This window comes from Ictalurus punctatus, chromosome 22 (genome assembly GCF_001660625.3).
Source record: "Ictalurus punctatus breed USDA103 chromosome 22, Coco_2.0, whole genome shotgun sequence".
Taxonomy (NCBI): Eukaryota; Metazoa; Chordata; class Actinopteri; order Siluriformes; family Ictaluridae; genus Ictalurus; species Ictalurus punctatus.
The window spans coordinates 3,473,476-3,490,508 of NC_030437.2; the positions used below are offsets into that span (position 1 = coordinate 3,473,476).

Consider the following 17,033-nt stretch of genomic DNA (forward strand, 5'->3'; position numbering starts at 1 on the left):
GCTAAACCAAACCGCGCAGTTTTCTACGGCACCGACCCCACGCTTACCTCCCACTCCAGCGCCGGAGAAGTACGACGGAGATCCGGCATGCTGCTGAAGTTTTTTACTCCAGTGTTCCCTGTTTTTTTCAACGTACCCAGACATGACGGAGAATCGGAAAATAATCCACTTCATGGAACTCTTAACCGGGAGAGCTCTCCTCTGGGCCACAGCGGAATGGGAACAGGAAGGGAACGTCATCAGCACATATGATCAGCTGACATCACGTTTCCGCACTGTATTCGATCATTCTCCGGACAACCGGGAGACTGGGGAGGAATTATTATCCTTGATGCAGGGATCACGTTGTGTGGCGGATCACGCTCTTGAATTTCGTACTGTGGCCGTTAGGAGTGGATGAAATCAACCCGCTCTAAAGACTATGTTTCACTGGGGATTAAATGCCGACATCATAATGGAGCTGGCGTGTCGCGATGATCAGCTGACTCTCGACTCACTCATTAACTTAGCTATACACCTGGATCATCTACTACGGAGCCGTCGCTCCATACGCAGCGAGGCGGAAGTACCAGTGTCTGAGAGCCCTGGTGAACCCATGCAGCTGGGACAGACTCGGGTGAGCATGCAGGAGAGAGAACGACGGCGCCGTGAACATTGTTGTTTCTACTGCGGCGAGAAGAGCCACTTCATGCAACAATGCCCTCTCAAACAGTGCTCTACCCGAGGGGAAACCAAAACTCCCAAACAATCTCAGTCAGGGGTGAGTTTAGAACATATTGCCCAGTACTCAGTTCAATCTGCATTTGTATTACCAGTTATATTAGAATACTAAGGCGTTTCCTGCATTTTAGAGGCGCTGATCGACTCTGGAGCGGCGGGGAATTTCATCGACCAAGAGACCATACACCAATACAACATCCCCTTTCGTCGTCTCAGCACCCCCCGCCGTGTCCAAGCCATTGATGTAGCACCCATTGGAGATGGTCTAATCACCCACTGCACCGAACCTATTAACCTCCGCACCAGCGCTCTTCATCAGGAAAAAATTACGTTCCATGTCATTGTGACTGCCCGGCATCCAGTGGTTCTCTGTCTTCCTTGGCTCAAACATCACAACCCACAAATTTTATGGAATCAAAGGGAGATCACTCGCTGGTCAGCCCACTGCATCAATCACTGTCTCCAAGTCCCTGTGATCACCTTAGCGTCCACATCCGTTGAGAGCCTTGACAAGGCAGACAACGTTCTGATCCCCAGTGTTTACCACAACCTCATAGAAGTATTCAGTAAGAAGAAGGCTAGTGGACTACCTCCTCATCGAGATTATGACTGCGCAATCGATTTGCTTCCAGGCACTACACCACCGCGAGGGAGAGTCTATCCGTTAACAGTAACTGAACAAAAAACCATGGAGGAGTACATTCAGGAAGCATTGCACCAAGGTTATATACGAGCATCTCCTTCTCCAGCATCAAGGTTTTTCTTCGTAGAGAAGAAGGGAGGAGGTTTACGACCATGCATCGATTACTGAGGACTAAACCGGTGTTGCGTCAAGTACCGTTACCCACTACCTCTAGTACCAGCCGCTCTGGAATAACTATGCACTGCCACCATCTTCACGAAACTGGACTTACACAGTGCATACAACTTGGTCCGGATTCGAGAAGGAGATGAATGGAAGACTGGGTTCAGCACAACTTCAGGTCACTATGAGTATCAGGTCATGCCGTATGGGCTTTCTAACGCTCCCTCGGTCTTCCAATGTCTAATTAATGACATGTTACATGACATGCTGGGAAGCCATGTGATCACCTACATAGATGACATTCTAATATATTCTAACTCCCGGGAGGAACATGTTCACCATGTCCGCCAAGTTCTACAATGACTGCTCCATCATCAGTTATATGTTAAAGCTGAGAAATGCGAATTTCATAGAACCACCATTGTGTTTCTGGGATACATCATCAGCCCCGAAGGGATCTCCATGGACCAAGAAAAGGTCCAGGCAGTAGTAAACTGGCCCACACCCACGACGATCAAGGAACTACAGAGGTTTCTGTGGTTTGCAAACTTCTACAGTAGGTTTATTAGGAATTTCAGTGCCATCGCAACCCCCTAATGTCCCTGCTAAAGGGGAAACCCAAATGTCTGTCATGGAATCCAACTGCCCAAACCGCCTTTGACAAGCTCAAGAAAGCCTTCACTACTGCACCCATCATCAAACATCCGGACCCATCTAGACCGTTTATAGCGGAGGTGGACCAGTCAGAGACCGGGGTAGGAGCCATTTAATCCCAGCGGTTTGGAGAGAGGCCAAAGCTCCATCCAGTGGCATTCTTCTCGCAAAAGCTTTCCCCCTCTGAGAGAAACTACGACATGGGAAATCGTGAACTCTTGGCAGTTAAGTTAGCGCTGGAGGAGTGGAGACACTGGTTAGAGGGGGCTACACATCCCTTTGTCATCTTCACAGACCATAAGAACCTGGAGTATCTTCGCACTGCAAAGAGTCTCAGACCCCGCCATGCCCGATGGGTCCTGTTCTTCACCAGGTTTCACTTCACGTTATCATACAGACCAAGAATCAGACTTGGAATATCATATCATTCCAAGAACATAAAAGCTGATGCCCTGTTCGTCTTGACCACACAGAACGTGTCAACGAGCACGAGGAGTATATCATTCATCAATGCGCTAGAGTGGGATCTGGACCAGGAACTAGAGGAGATTCTCCAGTCGCAAGTACCCGTAAAATGTCCCCCGAACAAACTTTTTGTACCCGAAGAGTACCGTCAAGAACTCATCATCTTGGCGCACATGGTACTTGGTACAGGACATCCAGAGGCACAGCGCACACACCATCTTCTAAGAGAGAAGTACTGGTGGTCCAATATGGAGGGAGATATACACAAGGTGGTGGCATCCTGTTCATATTGCGCACAGAATAAGGTACCTCGGACCCTCCCAGCTGGGAGGCTCAAGCCCTTACCCATACCCGAACACCCATGGTCACACATATCAGTTGACTTCGTAACGGATTTACCAAGATCCCAAGGAAATACTACACAGTTCTAGTCACAGTGGACCGGTTTTCCAAGTCCGTACATTTTATTCCATTACCCGCTCTCCCCACCGCCTTCGTGACAGCCGAACTTCTATTCTAGCATGTTTTTAGATATTTCGGCATTCCGGAGGAGATTATCTGTGACAGGGGCCTGCAGTTTACTTCCAGATTGTTGTCCAGCTGCATGACTAAGATGGGAGTAACAATGAAAGGCGATAGGGTGTGGTTGTCCACCAAGGACTTAAGACAACCTCATAGCTGTAAAAAACTAACGCCAAGATACACTGGACCATTCAAGATTCTCAAGCGAGTCAATGAAGTCACTAACCATCTGGAACTGCCACAACACAGCCGCATCTCCCCCTCATTCCACGTATCACGTCTCAAACCTGTTGTCAACGGTCATTAGCTACAGAAGTACCATCTGAAACTCCTCCGACCACTCTGGAAATTGATGGACAACCGGCTTACCGTGTCAATAAAATCATCAAATCTAGACACAGGAGAGGCAAGCTGGAGTATTTGTTCGAGTGGGAGGGTTATGGACCTGAGGAACAATGCTGGGTTCCCAAGCAGGACATACTGGATCCACAGCTTACTAAAGACTTTCACGCAACTTATCCTGTTCTCCCAGGTGCACAACCCCGGGGGAGGCCAAGAAAGTACTTGGCTCCCAGAGTGAGCCCTTTGGGGGGGTGTTCTGTCACAGCTAAGTCAGATCAGAACTCAATTTCCCAAGATGCAACACTCACTTCTCATGCACGCATGCGCTCACCATCCCCAGAGTACTGATCAGACACACCTGGCACCAATCACACACACACACTCTCACCGCTAGTACTTAGGGATGTCATTCACCTAGAGTCAATGCGAAGTATACGTTCAGTCAGCTCGTTTCTCTGCGTTACCAAGCCGATCTAGTTAGTTAGTCTTCTCGTTATCCTCGACCCTTGTTTTCGGTTCCAACTACGCTCTCTGCCTGACCCCGTTTGTGTTGTTCATCCAATCGCTTGACCATTGCCTGTCTTACGAGTACGTTTCTTGAACTTCCCAATACCATGCTCTACACCTGCCGCTCACTTCTGCTTCAGTGCCGATTCGAGGTCCGTGACAATTACGATGATTATGAACCCAACATAATCTGTTGGGTTTTCTAACTGAGAGGGTCCATTGTTTTTGTGCTTCTACTTTGTGGGTCATATATGCTGCTTTTGCGTTGAGGTCCTACATTCATACACAGAGGTGAAATAAATGTTGTGCCTTAATCATTCACAAGGATATTTTATTTATTTTTGGCATTCCAACTGTCCCTCTGTCCTGCTACATACTCCTACAGAACATGGTGCCTTTGGTGGTAGACCACCCAATTTTTAGGTGTGCAAAAGTGATGGAACAGATAGTCTTAACGTGAAAGAATTAAAGTAAGACGGGGAAGACGGGGAAGGCGGAGGGGGGGGATTCTCCCTTCAGTCTCCTCTTCAGTAAGTGAAATGCTGCACAATTGAGTTAAGGTCTGGTGATTGACTTGGCTAGTCTAAAAGCTTCCACTGTCCAACCCTGATAAAGTCATTTGTTGTGTTGGCAGTGTGTTTTGTGTCATTGTCTGGCTGTATGATGAAGTTTCTCCCGATTATATTGGATGCTTTTCTCCATAATTTAGAAGACAGATTGTTTCTGTAAACCTCTGAATTCATTGTGCTGCTACCACCATGAGTTACATCATCAATAACATTAGTGAGGCCATTACAGAAGCAGCTATGCAAGCCCAAGCCATGAAACTACCTCCACCATGTTTCACAGATGAACTTGTATGTTTTTACTTTTCCATCACTTTAGTTGAACTTAGTCTTGGGTCCAGAAATTTTGTGGCTCATCTCTGTATTTCTTTGCTAATTCCACTCTGGCTTTTTGATTCTTACTGTTGATGAGTGGTTTGCATCTTGTGGTATGGACTCCATATTTCTGCACTTGAAATCTTCTTCAAATGGTGGATTGAGATACCTTCACCCCTACCCTTTGAAGGTTGTTGGTGATGTTACTAACTATTGTTATGGAGTTTTTCTTCCTAACTCTCACAATTTTACCGACACCAACTATTGTTGTTTTCCTTGGCCCACCTGTTCCATAACAGGTTGTTTGTGCTGTACACTACTGGTTTCTTTCTTTTTCAGGACATTCCAAATTGTTGTATTGGCTATGCCCAATGCCTTTGCAATGGCACAAATAGATTCCCTCTTTTCTCAGCTTCAAAATGGCTTTCTTTTCTTCCATAGACAGCTCTCTGATTTTCAGGTCGGTTTATCCATTTTACAAAGAAATGCAGTCTTTACAGGTGAAACATGTGGCTCAAACCAAGAGTAGACATTCAGAGCTATTAATTCTTTAAATAATCAATTTAACAAATCACACCTGGGCAGCAAGAAACACCTATCATTCACATGCTCCAGTATTTTTGATCACTGGAATAAAATGGGTGGGTTCAAACAAAAGGTGCCAAGTTGTTTAACAAATCTAAATATAAATATAAGGAAATTAAAGCTAAAATTGATCTGTTGTCTCCTTCATCTTTTGAGCTCAAACCTCATTATACAATATAATATAACCATATACAATATAATTTGTCTTGCCATTCCTATAGTCTGGAGGGGACGGTAAATGTCAATGTTCCTTGTCATTCGCCAGCTTAGCTAGAACATTCTAAGGAATGCTGTATGATGCCAGTATTTATGGCAAAATATTATCATACTTCACTCTATGACCTTGTTGGAAAAACATAACAGTAATGGACATAATAATAATGGCATCTATATTTGCATTGCAAGTTCTTATGAATTAATTGAGAATTGTTTTAATTGCAGATCTTCAATGACTCTGTCCATGGTGATATAAAGATGCATCCACTGCTGGTGGACATCATTGACACACCAGAGTTTCAACGCCTGAGGAACATCAAGCAGATGGGAGGAATCTATTATGTCTTTCCAGGAGCTTCTCACAACCGCTTTGAGCACGCCCTCGGGTAAAAATGTCAACACATTCATATGAACAGGAAACTATGTTAGGAGGAGGGTAGTGGCAGCTAATGTGGGGAACAAATAATACAAATTTTAATGATAAAATACTTGAAGACATTTTGATACAGTATACAAAAACAGCAAAAATTATGGGACTGGGTTACTGTAACAATGGCGATGCAGAAGGCAGGTTATATTTAGTAGATGCCCTTATCCAGAGCAACTATATCATTTATACAACTGAGCAGTTGAGGGCCTTACTCAAGGGCCCAGCAATAGCTGCTTGGTGGTGCTCAGGATAGAACTCACAACCTTCCAAACAGTAGTCCAACATCTTACCAACTGAGCTACCACTTCACTAGATCACTGCCTAGAGATTTAATTTCCAAAAGCAATACTCAATAAACCAGAACAGTCTAGGGTCATACACAAAAGGCTAATAATAACCAAGTCCAATGGATATGTAGTCAAAAACCAAGCAGAGGTCAAAAGCACAGATAATTCAGAGAATCAATACCAGAGGATAATTTTAAAAAAACAAAACAAGAAAATCAGAACAGAGAGCAAGGGTCATTTGTTGAAAAGCATAGATTATGTAAATGGCTCAGACCTTACATGAATACAAGTAATCAGCAAGGCTTTAAGTCTGGCCTAGTGTCCATTTGTTTTAAATGCTTTCATGACAGGAAGTGAATGTAACAACTGAGGAAGAGTTCTCTTTTTTTTCTGGAACAAATCCCTCCCAGTTCACCAAGTTTACCATGGTGTTGTAAGACTTTTAGAGGAGTGTGTTCAGGAGTTTTAGGAAAATTCTGCCTATGGTAGGTAATGTGTCCATTATTGTTGTCTAAATAGGATCTCAGAAACCTATTGATCTTCTCATTCAAACGCTTCACCTGGCCACTGGATTGTGGGTCGTAACACTGATGTTAAGATGTGAGCAAAAAAAAAAAAAAAACTGTGGACATGAACTGGAGTCTTAGTTTGAAACAATTTCTACAGGGAGGTTGAATTGCCCGAATAGCCATCATGAATCGTGAACATGATCTTGACTATCGCCATGGTCATGGGAAGTTTGTGGGGTTGTACTAGATGACATGCTTTAGAGAAACAATCGAGAAGGGTTAGAAATGTGGTATTTCATTGTGAGTTGGGGAGGTCATTGATGAACTTATGAACTTCTACATAAGTAGGACCATGGTGTATGTGGGAAGGATTAAGGTTCAAGAAGGTCTGTTGGTAGCTGGTGTGGAGTGCGAGACTGAGCACAGACAGTAAAAGCTTTAACAAACGTCTCAGCATAAGAAAATATAGATTGTCGCTTCTCAACTAACATTTTGGTCCAATAAATGCCTGAATGACCAGCCCTGAGGGACATGTGTACCCAGTGGATCACCAACTCATGCATATTCTGTGAAACATCACTTTTCCAGCAGGGCACTTGCAAGGAAATGGATCATGTGGTAGGGATCACTGGATGTCTTCCATGATTTTCAAATTAATGTGTTCTTAAAATAGGACTTGGGGAGGATATTGTCAAAGAGAGTTTTGGTAGGTGTGGCTTAATGTAACCGTCATCATGCCTTGGTATTCTTTGACCCAGGTCTGTAAGTTCTAATGAAATTAAAGCAATTGAAAAAGAGGGCTGGTCTGGCTTGATGTAGATTCACTCATTTAACAAACATTACATATACAAGATTTTGCTGATCAGTAAGGATGCAGAAGGGATGTTCAGATCCCTAGAGCCAATATCATCATTCCTCTTTTCTCATTCCTCCTGACTTTTTAGAAGAAGGCACACAGGTTTGGAGGATTACCATGATGTAGAGATAGTACAGCTCCTATGCTATTTTCAGAGGCCTCTATCTCGATCGCCAATGGGAGAGAAGGATCAGGATGATGTAGAATGAATGCATTTGTAAATCTTTCTGTGAGTGTTTGGAAAGCTCGAGTGGACTCTCAAGATTTTAATACCTTGAGAAGAGATTTCAGTAAATAACCAGCAATGCTTTCCAGTGTAGTATCCATGTGGATGTCTATTGAAAAAATAAAGTTCTTAAAACTCAGGGAAGGGTGCCCTCTGGTGACATGGCAGTGAAATGTCCTGATATGACAGGATTGTTACAAACCACAACTGTGCAACATAATAGTAACAAAATATAAGAAGAAAGAAAGAAAGAAAGAAAGAAAGAAAAGAAAGAAAGAATTAACAACTCACAGTTGCTATGCAGTTTTAGACAGTGATTTTTTATTTATTTATTTATTTATTTTACATTAACTGTTGTTGGGAGCCAACAACTAATTATTTAACAAACAATTAATTATGAATGAATACTGTATTGTAAATATGATTTTTTAAATTATTATTATTTTAAAAAAGGTCATAAATCTACAGTTACTTCCTGTATGCTGCTGGAAACACCCACCAAAATACATAATTATGTAATGTCTTGCAATAATGATACCAAAGGTAATAATACTACATCTTGTTTCTTTTAACAGTGTGGGTCATCTGGCAGGGGAACTCGTACGAAGTCTGAAAGCTCAACAACCAGAAATAACTAGTATTGATATGTTTTGTGTTCAGATTGCAGGATTGTGTCACGACTTGGGTGAGTTATTCATAATGCGTTAGACTATACCAATTAGATTAACAGAAACCAAATTTAAATCCAGATGCAACCAGAATCTGTTTGTGTGACTTACTAACACAAGATAATAAGATATATTATAATATAATCATGACATATTTAATAAAATAAAATAGCCCACAGCTTAGATAAACTATGTAGTTGGCATGACTTCACAATTATACTGAGGATTTCACCTGTTTATATACTGTGTCACGTTTCAAGGTAGGTTTCGGAAGCAATCGCAGATATAGAACGTTTTATTAAACAAATAAACAACAAAACAAAGACACTAAGACCACTTGGCAAAATACTGTGGCAAGAAAAAAAACATGGAACACAGTGGTCTAGGACAAACGAACGACAGAGAAGCAGTGCAAACAGTGACTACGTTTACATGGACAGCAATAATCTAATTATTGACCTTAATCTAAGTAAGGTAATAATGTGATTAAGGTGTTTACATGAGTTGCTTTTAGAATACTCCTGTCATGTTCCCGTTTTACATGTTATTGATCATATTTAGATTAACAGCCCGCGTCATTACGTCACCGCGCCACGCCATCCGACGTCCCTCCAGAATTTCACGTATCAACATACAGTTCGTCTTCGTTATGGTATCGTATACAGTTTTGGGTGTTTTTATTTAAATCTTTACGAACGCTTCAAGTGCGGTTAATTACTAGTCATGCTGTACATGTAAATAGACGACTGCTTGAAGCTGTGGGCTGCGTCTCAAATCGCATACTTACCTACTGTATAGTAGCCGAGATGCATGTATTTTCCCCAACTACAGGCCTATAGTAGGCAAGTATGCAGTTTGGGACACAGCCGAACTCTCTTGTTCGCCGTAAAACATATAACTGCCGTGTGTGATCGTGTCCTGTCGCAAAATGCGGTGAAAATGCTCACACGACGTAAATAATGTGATTAAGGTGTTTACATGTCTGTAATGCACGTCCATAATACGATTAAAACAGGAGTAATCCACCTGTCTTAATTCGATTAGAGCTTAATTAGATTATGACCTTAATTAGATTAAGGTTACTGTTTACATGGTAGTTTCTTAATCAAATTATGGTCTTAATTAGATTAAGAGTGGATTATTGTTATCCATGTAAACGCAGTCAGTGACTATATATATGAGTGCTCATTAACAGAAACGTAATTCAGGTGCAGGTGGTCATGTGACATATTGTACTCCAGTGCAGTGGCTGATGAGAACTGAAGTCCAGAGTTACCTCCTTGATATGTGACACACTGTATGGTGTAAGCAGGAAGTGTAACTGATACTGTTTACCGCATTACAATAGTGTCCTTTTCTCAACAGTGCATGCATAGGCCTTTATTCCTGCAAATTATTTTTTCTGTAGTAAAAGAAAAACATATTAGTAGAATTTGGAGGCTTTTAAAAACAAATACTTGCATGCTCCACCTCCATAACTTTACAACTATTGTCACGTAATGGAGTTGAGGACAGATGCAAATGCAGATAGCTTTATTATGTGAGAGACAGGCAGACAAATCCAAATCGTGAAACATAGACTTGGACATAAACATATTTGTGGGGGACACTCCATGGCAAACCCATTTGAATTCTTCAAGAGTTATGTTGTAGCTGTTGGACATGAGCTCTGAAAAGATGAAATTGGGAATTAGAAACTAGAAGAGTTAAAACCAGGGTGTACAATGTGACACAGGAAATAAAGCTTGGACTTAACTAAACAAAGGGGCTAACACAGAACTAGTGAATGCTATCAGAAAAAAAGCATTAATAGGATGAGGTGGAGACAGGGCTAGACTAAAACAGGACTCAAAGAGAAACACAAGTGTAACTACATTACATTTGTCACCATGGGAACAACAATGCAATGGTGGAAACTAACATAAATATTGTCCATTTCACTGTTTTGTAATATGTATTATATATAACTGATGTAATTGTGAAAATTAATCTGTAAAGTTTGTTTTTCAAATGAAGGTCATGGCCCGTTCTCACTTTTATTTGAAGAATTCGTGAAGGAGCTAGCAGAGAGAATGGTAACTGAACAATTTGTGTAACTTTAAATTTACCACCGGGTTAAATTTGATTATTTCATTTAAATAGCTAAAATAAGGTTTAATATAGAGTTATTTCTTTTATTTTTGCTGTTTTTGTTCTCTTCCCAACAAGGTCTCAGAAACAGGAGAAAGTGAAACTACAGAAGCTTTAAAAAACTGGAAGGTGAGGATTTTGTGATTGTAATCAAAACAAATATTTTATTTATTTTCAGTCTCGGAGTTCAGCTTGTTCATTTGAAGAGATCTGATGTAAATGGTACATTATCATTAAACAGTAGTTAAATAATACATATTGATTGATATTGCTATATTGATATTGATAGTGATATAGTAATTTATATTGCTCTTTTAATTTTTTTAAATATTATTTTTATTGTATAGCATGAAGAACAATCAGGCAAAATGTTTGACCAGCTGATCGAAAATGGCATTAAGGAGAAGATGAAGAATGGACATTATAAAGATGAACATAATGAAGGCTTAGAATTTCAAGACAAAGACTTTGAGTTCATCCATGAGCTTATTGAAGGAACACGACCTTCTACTGACGTAATAATAACAAAAATACATATATACTGTACATACATGCATACATATATACATACAAGTCACAGACCTAAAGTAACTAGTAACACGATAATATTTCGCCAGTAAACAATGGCACACAGAGAAAATAAAAGGCAGACTAATCAAGTTCTTTGGTTGTAGCTCTGGGAGAAGGCTTAAAGGTCTTCAAGTAAAACTATTTTAATGAAGCTAAGAACTCCTAATTATCTAACGATCACCTAAAGAAGAACCATTTTTCTAGGATTGTATGTGGGTCAAAAAGGCTATAGGTATAAGGTTCAAATAAGACACTCTCACAGTCAATTTCTCTTTGTTGTTGTTGGTTTTTCTTATTATTATTATCTGTATATGGTTTGCCTCATGCAGTCACTCAACAGAGAAAGATATGAGAGCAAGTCCTACTTGTATGAGATTGTGGCCAATAAAGAGACAGGTATTGATGTTGACAAAATGGATTATTTCAGTAGGTGAGTTTGGCTTGTGCATATTTTTTGTGTGAAATGCATGTTTGGTTTTAATTAATGAAATTCAATGTTACTTTTTCACAAAAGATATAATACTGTATATGCTATGTATCTATATTTCCTTTCCCAGAGATTGTCACCATGTGGGGATGAAAAGCAACTTCTCACATGAGCGCTATGTGATGTTCGCACGAGTTTGCACCAATAAGAAAAATGAAAAGCACATCTGCACAAGAGATAAGGTAAGCTATTTTTGGTACGGCTGTAGGAGTCGTTTTATGCACAAATACATTTGATATTAAAACATAATAAATTTTTCTTCTTTTCATTCTTTAAGGAAGCGATAAACATGTATGAACTCTTCCATAATCGATATCTGCTTCACTACAACGTCTGCCAGCACAGAGTTAAGGTGGCAATAGAAACAATGTGAGTTAACTTGGTAAATAAACTCACACTGACATTTCATGTGAGATTTAGGCAAATGTCAGTTGTAGTGCTGGTCAAACATAGAATTTTAGACTGTTGCCAGTGATAGCAGTAATTATCATTTTATTTTATCAAGTTACACACACCTGTTTTGATCATGTTTTTCCCCTCATATTTTTAGGATTGTTGATGCGCTTTTGGCAGCTGAAGGTCACTTTAAGCTGGATGGGAAGACAATCTCTGAGGCAGTTATGGACCCTAAAACATACCTGAAACTCACAGGTTTACACGCCATGTCTCTGAAATAATAAATTACCAGTAAGACATTAATATCTTATATCTTATGTCTACTGGAATTGGTCTTGTATAGTTTTCTCTCTTTTTTCAGATGACGTTCTTCAGGAAATCATGCGGTCAACAGACAACAGTCTCAAAACAGCAAGGAAAATTATTAGGAGAATTGACAAACGCAAGATTTACAAGTTTGTCGGTGGAAAAATATTCCAGAAAAAGGATGTGAAACATTTGGACAGTGCTGAAAAGTGGAAAGTTAGTCACACACATTTTTTCCAACATTCATTATTATAGATTCCTCCTTCAACCCCCACATCAGATTCTTTTGAGATGCTACTGTAAGTAATGATTTAAAGATACAGTGGGGGAAATAATTATTGAAGTTTTTTTTTCCAGTAAATATATTTCCAATGAGGCTATTCACATGAAATTTTCACCAGACTTTGGTGAAATCCACACATATAAAGAAATAAAAACATTAAAGTCCATAAATGAAGTTATGTGTAATAAAGAGGAATGACACAGGAGAAAAATATTGAACACACTAACTGAAATTTATTAAATACTTAGTGGAGAAGCCTTTGTTTGTAATGACGGCTTCAAGACGCTTTCTGTATGAAGAAATCAATGGGTCGCAGTATTCAGTTGTGATTTTGGCCCGTTCTTCTAAACATATTGTCTTTAAATCTTGATCAATTGGATTCAAGTCAGGTGATTGACTGGGATATTCTAACACTCTAATCTCATGGTAAAGGGCTCCATTCGTCATTCCTTCAATTATATGAAGTCTGCCAGAACCATACGATGAAAAACAGCTCCACACCATGATGCTTCCACCTCCAAACTTCACTGTTGGTGTAGTGTTTTTAGAGTGATGTGCAGTGCCATTTCTTCTCCAAACATGGTGTGTAGTATCACAGCCAAAAAAGTTACAATTTACTCTCGTCTAACCAGACTACACTCTCGCAGTATTTCATAGGCTTGTCCAAATGAGTTGTAGCAAACTTTAAATGAGCTTCGACATGTCTTTTCTTTAGTAATGGAGTCATGCGAGGCGAGCGTGAGCAGTGGAGAGCATTGCCTATTGTTTTCTCTGTGACGATGGCACCTGCTGCCTCCAAGTGTTTCTGGAGCTCTTTCCGAGTGGTCCTTGGCTCTTGGGCTACTCTTCTGACTATTCTTCTGACTCCCTGGTCAGAAATCTTGCGAGGAGCTCCTGTGCGTGGCCGGTTGATGACGGAGTGATGTTGTGGATAATGATCCCAATGGTGCTTACTGGAGGATTCCGAAGTTTTGAAATACGTCTGTATCCGATTCCATTCGCAACAATAAGGTTTTGAAGGTCTTGGGAGAGCTCTGTGCTTTACCCATCATGAGATGTTTCTTGTGTGACACCTTGGTAACAAAAAGGCTTTTTATAGACCATCAATTTACTAACCAAGCTGATATTAACTTGCACAGATAGGGGGTATAATTACTTTCTAACTACTTATTTTGTTAGCATGTTCAACACTTTTTTCCCGTGTCATTCCTCTTTATTACACATAACTCTATTTATGGACTTTAATGTTGTGAATTTTTTATATTTCCATATTTCTCAAGTTAATACTGATGTCTGGTGAAAATTTCATATGAATAACCTCATTGGTGTCTTGATCCAGTGCGTGATGGAGTTGAGGATGGATGCAAGTGCAGTAAAAGCCGTTTAATAGAGAGAGGCAGACAGACAAATCCAAATCATTAGACAGAAGCGTGGTCAAAACAGGCAGTGGGTCAGGTGATCAGCAAACAGGGCAAGATAAATAGGGCGAGGCTAGAATCAGAGTCGGGAAATGAGAAACGAGGTCAATGAACATGAAACGAAACGAGACGAGAACAAAGAACAACCGCATGGTAAAGAGTTAAACTCAATTCTACACAAAGTCATAGTGTTTAAACAGTCTCTAATATACTGTGGTGTGAGTGTGTGGGAGATTGGAAACAGGTGTGCGTGATTAGAATTCCGAGAAGGTGAACGTGTGTGGGGGAAGTGTAGTCCATGGCAGCCATGTTTGTAGTCCACAGTACAGGATGGGAAATGTAGTCACTGGTTTGCTGTGACATGACAATTGGAAATATATTTGCTGAAAAAAATGTTGACGTGTTCAATACTTACTTCCCCCACTGCACTTGCTTTTTAAAGTACATTACTTTAAAAATACATCAATTTCAGAAACTTTATTATGAGGATTAGATAATTTTGAAGATAAATTGTGTTAAATGGATATCCAGAGATATGAAGGAATTAAAGAAGAAATAGCATGTCATGGCTACGAATGAATTCAGACTTCAGCCTTACCTGGTCTTATACTCAGATTTTGTAGTATTTGCAGAATGGTGTGTGTGTGTGTGTGTGTGTGTGTGTGTGTGTGTGTGTGTGTGTGTGTGTGTGTGTGTGTGTGTGTGTGTGTGTGTGTTACTAGGCAGTGGTAAAGGACTGGCTGGAGGTTATTCAAAAAGGCTCAACAAGACCTGTAAGTGGGATTTTGTGGTTTATGCTGTTTTTGGTCATCAGCTTAAAAATCTAAAGCCATTTTAGATTAACAAATTTTTGTGTTTTACTGATTTTTATCCAGGAAGAGAGTACATTAGACAGTTACTGAGTTAGCCATAGTTGTTAAGTTTTGGGGTTTTTTGTTTTGTGTTGTTTTTTTTAATTTTTCAGCAGAAATGCAAAAGCATTGTGAGGTCCATAGAGGTGCTGACTTTTCTGTGTGTGTGTGTGTGTGTGTGTGTGTGTGTGTGTGTGTGTGTGTGTGTGTGTGTGTGTGTGTGTGTGTGTGTGTGTGTGTGTGTAAGTGCAAGAAATGGCAGGAGTGGATCGAGAAGAAAAAAATCAGTGAAAGCAAATTTTTTGTCAAAGTAAGTGACAGTTGGACTGTTTTAAAAATCCTATTTTAGTCACATGTCCCATATTTAAGTTATTTAATCCCAAGAGGTTATTTGGAATACAGTCTGCCATATCTTCAGGTATAAGAGTTCTAAAGCCCCTAAGAGTTTTACAAAACAATAAAGAGTCTTAAAATCCCCTTTTCCCTAACATTTATATCTTAGAGTGCAGTATGTACAGTCCACTAATCATAACACTAATAACATACAGTGGAGTCAGAAAGTTACACTGCACACTTTTGTGTTGTGGATGTGCCATTTTACCCACCTAAAGTGACAAAATCTCTTATTCACAAAAGTATTCAGACCCTTTTAAATGTCTTTAAGTGGCCCAGCTAAAGCCCAGACTTAAACCCCATCAAACATCTGTGGTGAGACCTGATGATTTCAGTTCGCAAATACTCTCCATCCAATCTGACAGAGCTTGAGAGGCTCTGCCATGAAGAATGGGATAAACTGCCCAAATTCAAAGCTTATAGAAACATATACAAGGAGATTTGTAGATGTAATTGCTGTCAAAGGGGCTTCTACAAAGTATTGAATATAGGGTCTGAATACATAGCCAGTGCTAAGGGAAGAATGTATTATTTTTCAAAGAGGTTTGATTGCTTCTGGCAGTATCTGTTTGAGGAAACGTGTAGGTAAGGGATCTAGTATAAAAGTTGATGATTTTGATCATTTGATTATCGAAATTAGTAAAAATTAGTTTGGTCTCTCGAAGGGGAGTAAAACATTCTAATCGCTGGTCTGATATGGTTATATATTGTTATCTACATGGTTAATCTGATTGTCTAGCTTTCTAACTGTCTACCCTAGCAATCCTGCCTCAAATCTACTCCAATTATCTATAAAGCCCACATTGTTTTTGGAGCAGCACCTGGACATCCGGCAGCAACTATAACCTGCTGTAAGCTACATCGCCATGCCATATTGAGATGGGGCATATTACTGCATCGGGCATCGCCTTCGCTAACTTAAGCACCTAGACAATGTTACTCTTAGTAACCGCTGACTGACGAAGGCATACATCATTAACTCCTAAGTGAAAAACTACCTTTGAAAACCTATGCTATGCATAACACTCTAGGATTACCCTGGATCCTGCACATCCTGCACTCAACACATTGAACAAGCTGAATGTTTGCCATAATGAATGTTAAATGTTCCTTCGATATTATGAGTGATTACGGGTAGATTGATGGTAGAACTGGTAAATATATATATATATATATATATATATATATATATATATATATATATATATATATATATATATATAAATAAAATGTGTGTGTATATATATATATATATATATATATATATATATATATATATATATATATATATATATGTATATATGTATATGTATATATTCAAAATCAAATCCACAACACTATAAAGTGTGCAACAAGTAAAGGGATCTGAATACTTTCTGAATCCACTGTATATGCATGTTACTCTTTCAGAAGACAATTAAGTAATTACGTTTGCACACCAGCTATGCAACAATTGCATGGAAGAAATATGGGCAAAAATAGTTCAAATGCCTTCAATTACTTTAGCCAAATCTTACATTTGTACT

The 17,033-nt window shown here is 39.7% G+C and overlaps 1 protein-coding gene across 1 annotated transcript in view; it reads left to right on the forward strand.

Moving 5' to 3' along the window:
• Nucleotides 1-17,033, forward strand: part of LOC108255726 (deoxynucleoside triphosphate triphosphohydrolase SAMHD1) — a 37,985-nt gene that overhangs the window by 19,143 nt on the left and 1,809 nt on the right. Inside the window, exons 5-16 of the mRNA XM_053674255.1 lie at nt 5,923-6,083; nt 8,581-8,690; nt 10,690-10,748; nt 10,882-10,932; nt 11,151-11,318; nt 11,703-11,803; nt 11,931-12,042; nt 12,138-12,229; nt 12,411-12,511; nt 12,618-12,778; nt 14,986-15,036; nt 15,362-15,424. Of these exons, the coding sequence (XP_053530230.1) occupies nt 5,923-6,083; nt 8,581-8,690; nt 10,690-10,748; nt 10,882-10,932; nt 11,151-11,318; nt 11,703-11,803; nt 11,931-12,042; nt 12,138-12,229; nt 12,411-12,511; nt 12,618-12,778; nt 14,986-15,036; nt 15,362-15,424 (1,230 nt within the window). The remainder of the gene's footprint in view (nt 1-5,922; nt 6,084-8,580; nt 8,691-10,689; nt 10,749-10,881; nt 10,933-11,150; nt 11,319-11,702; nt 11,804-11,930; nt 12,043-12,137; nt 12,230-12,410; nt 12,512-12,617; nt 12,779-14,985; nt 15,037-15,361; nt 15,425-17,033) is intronic.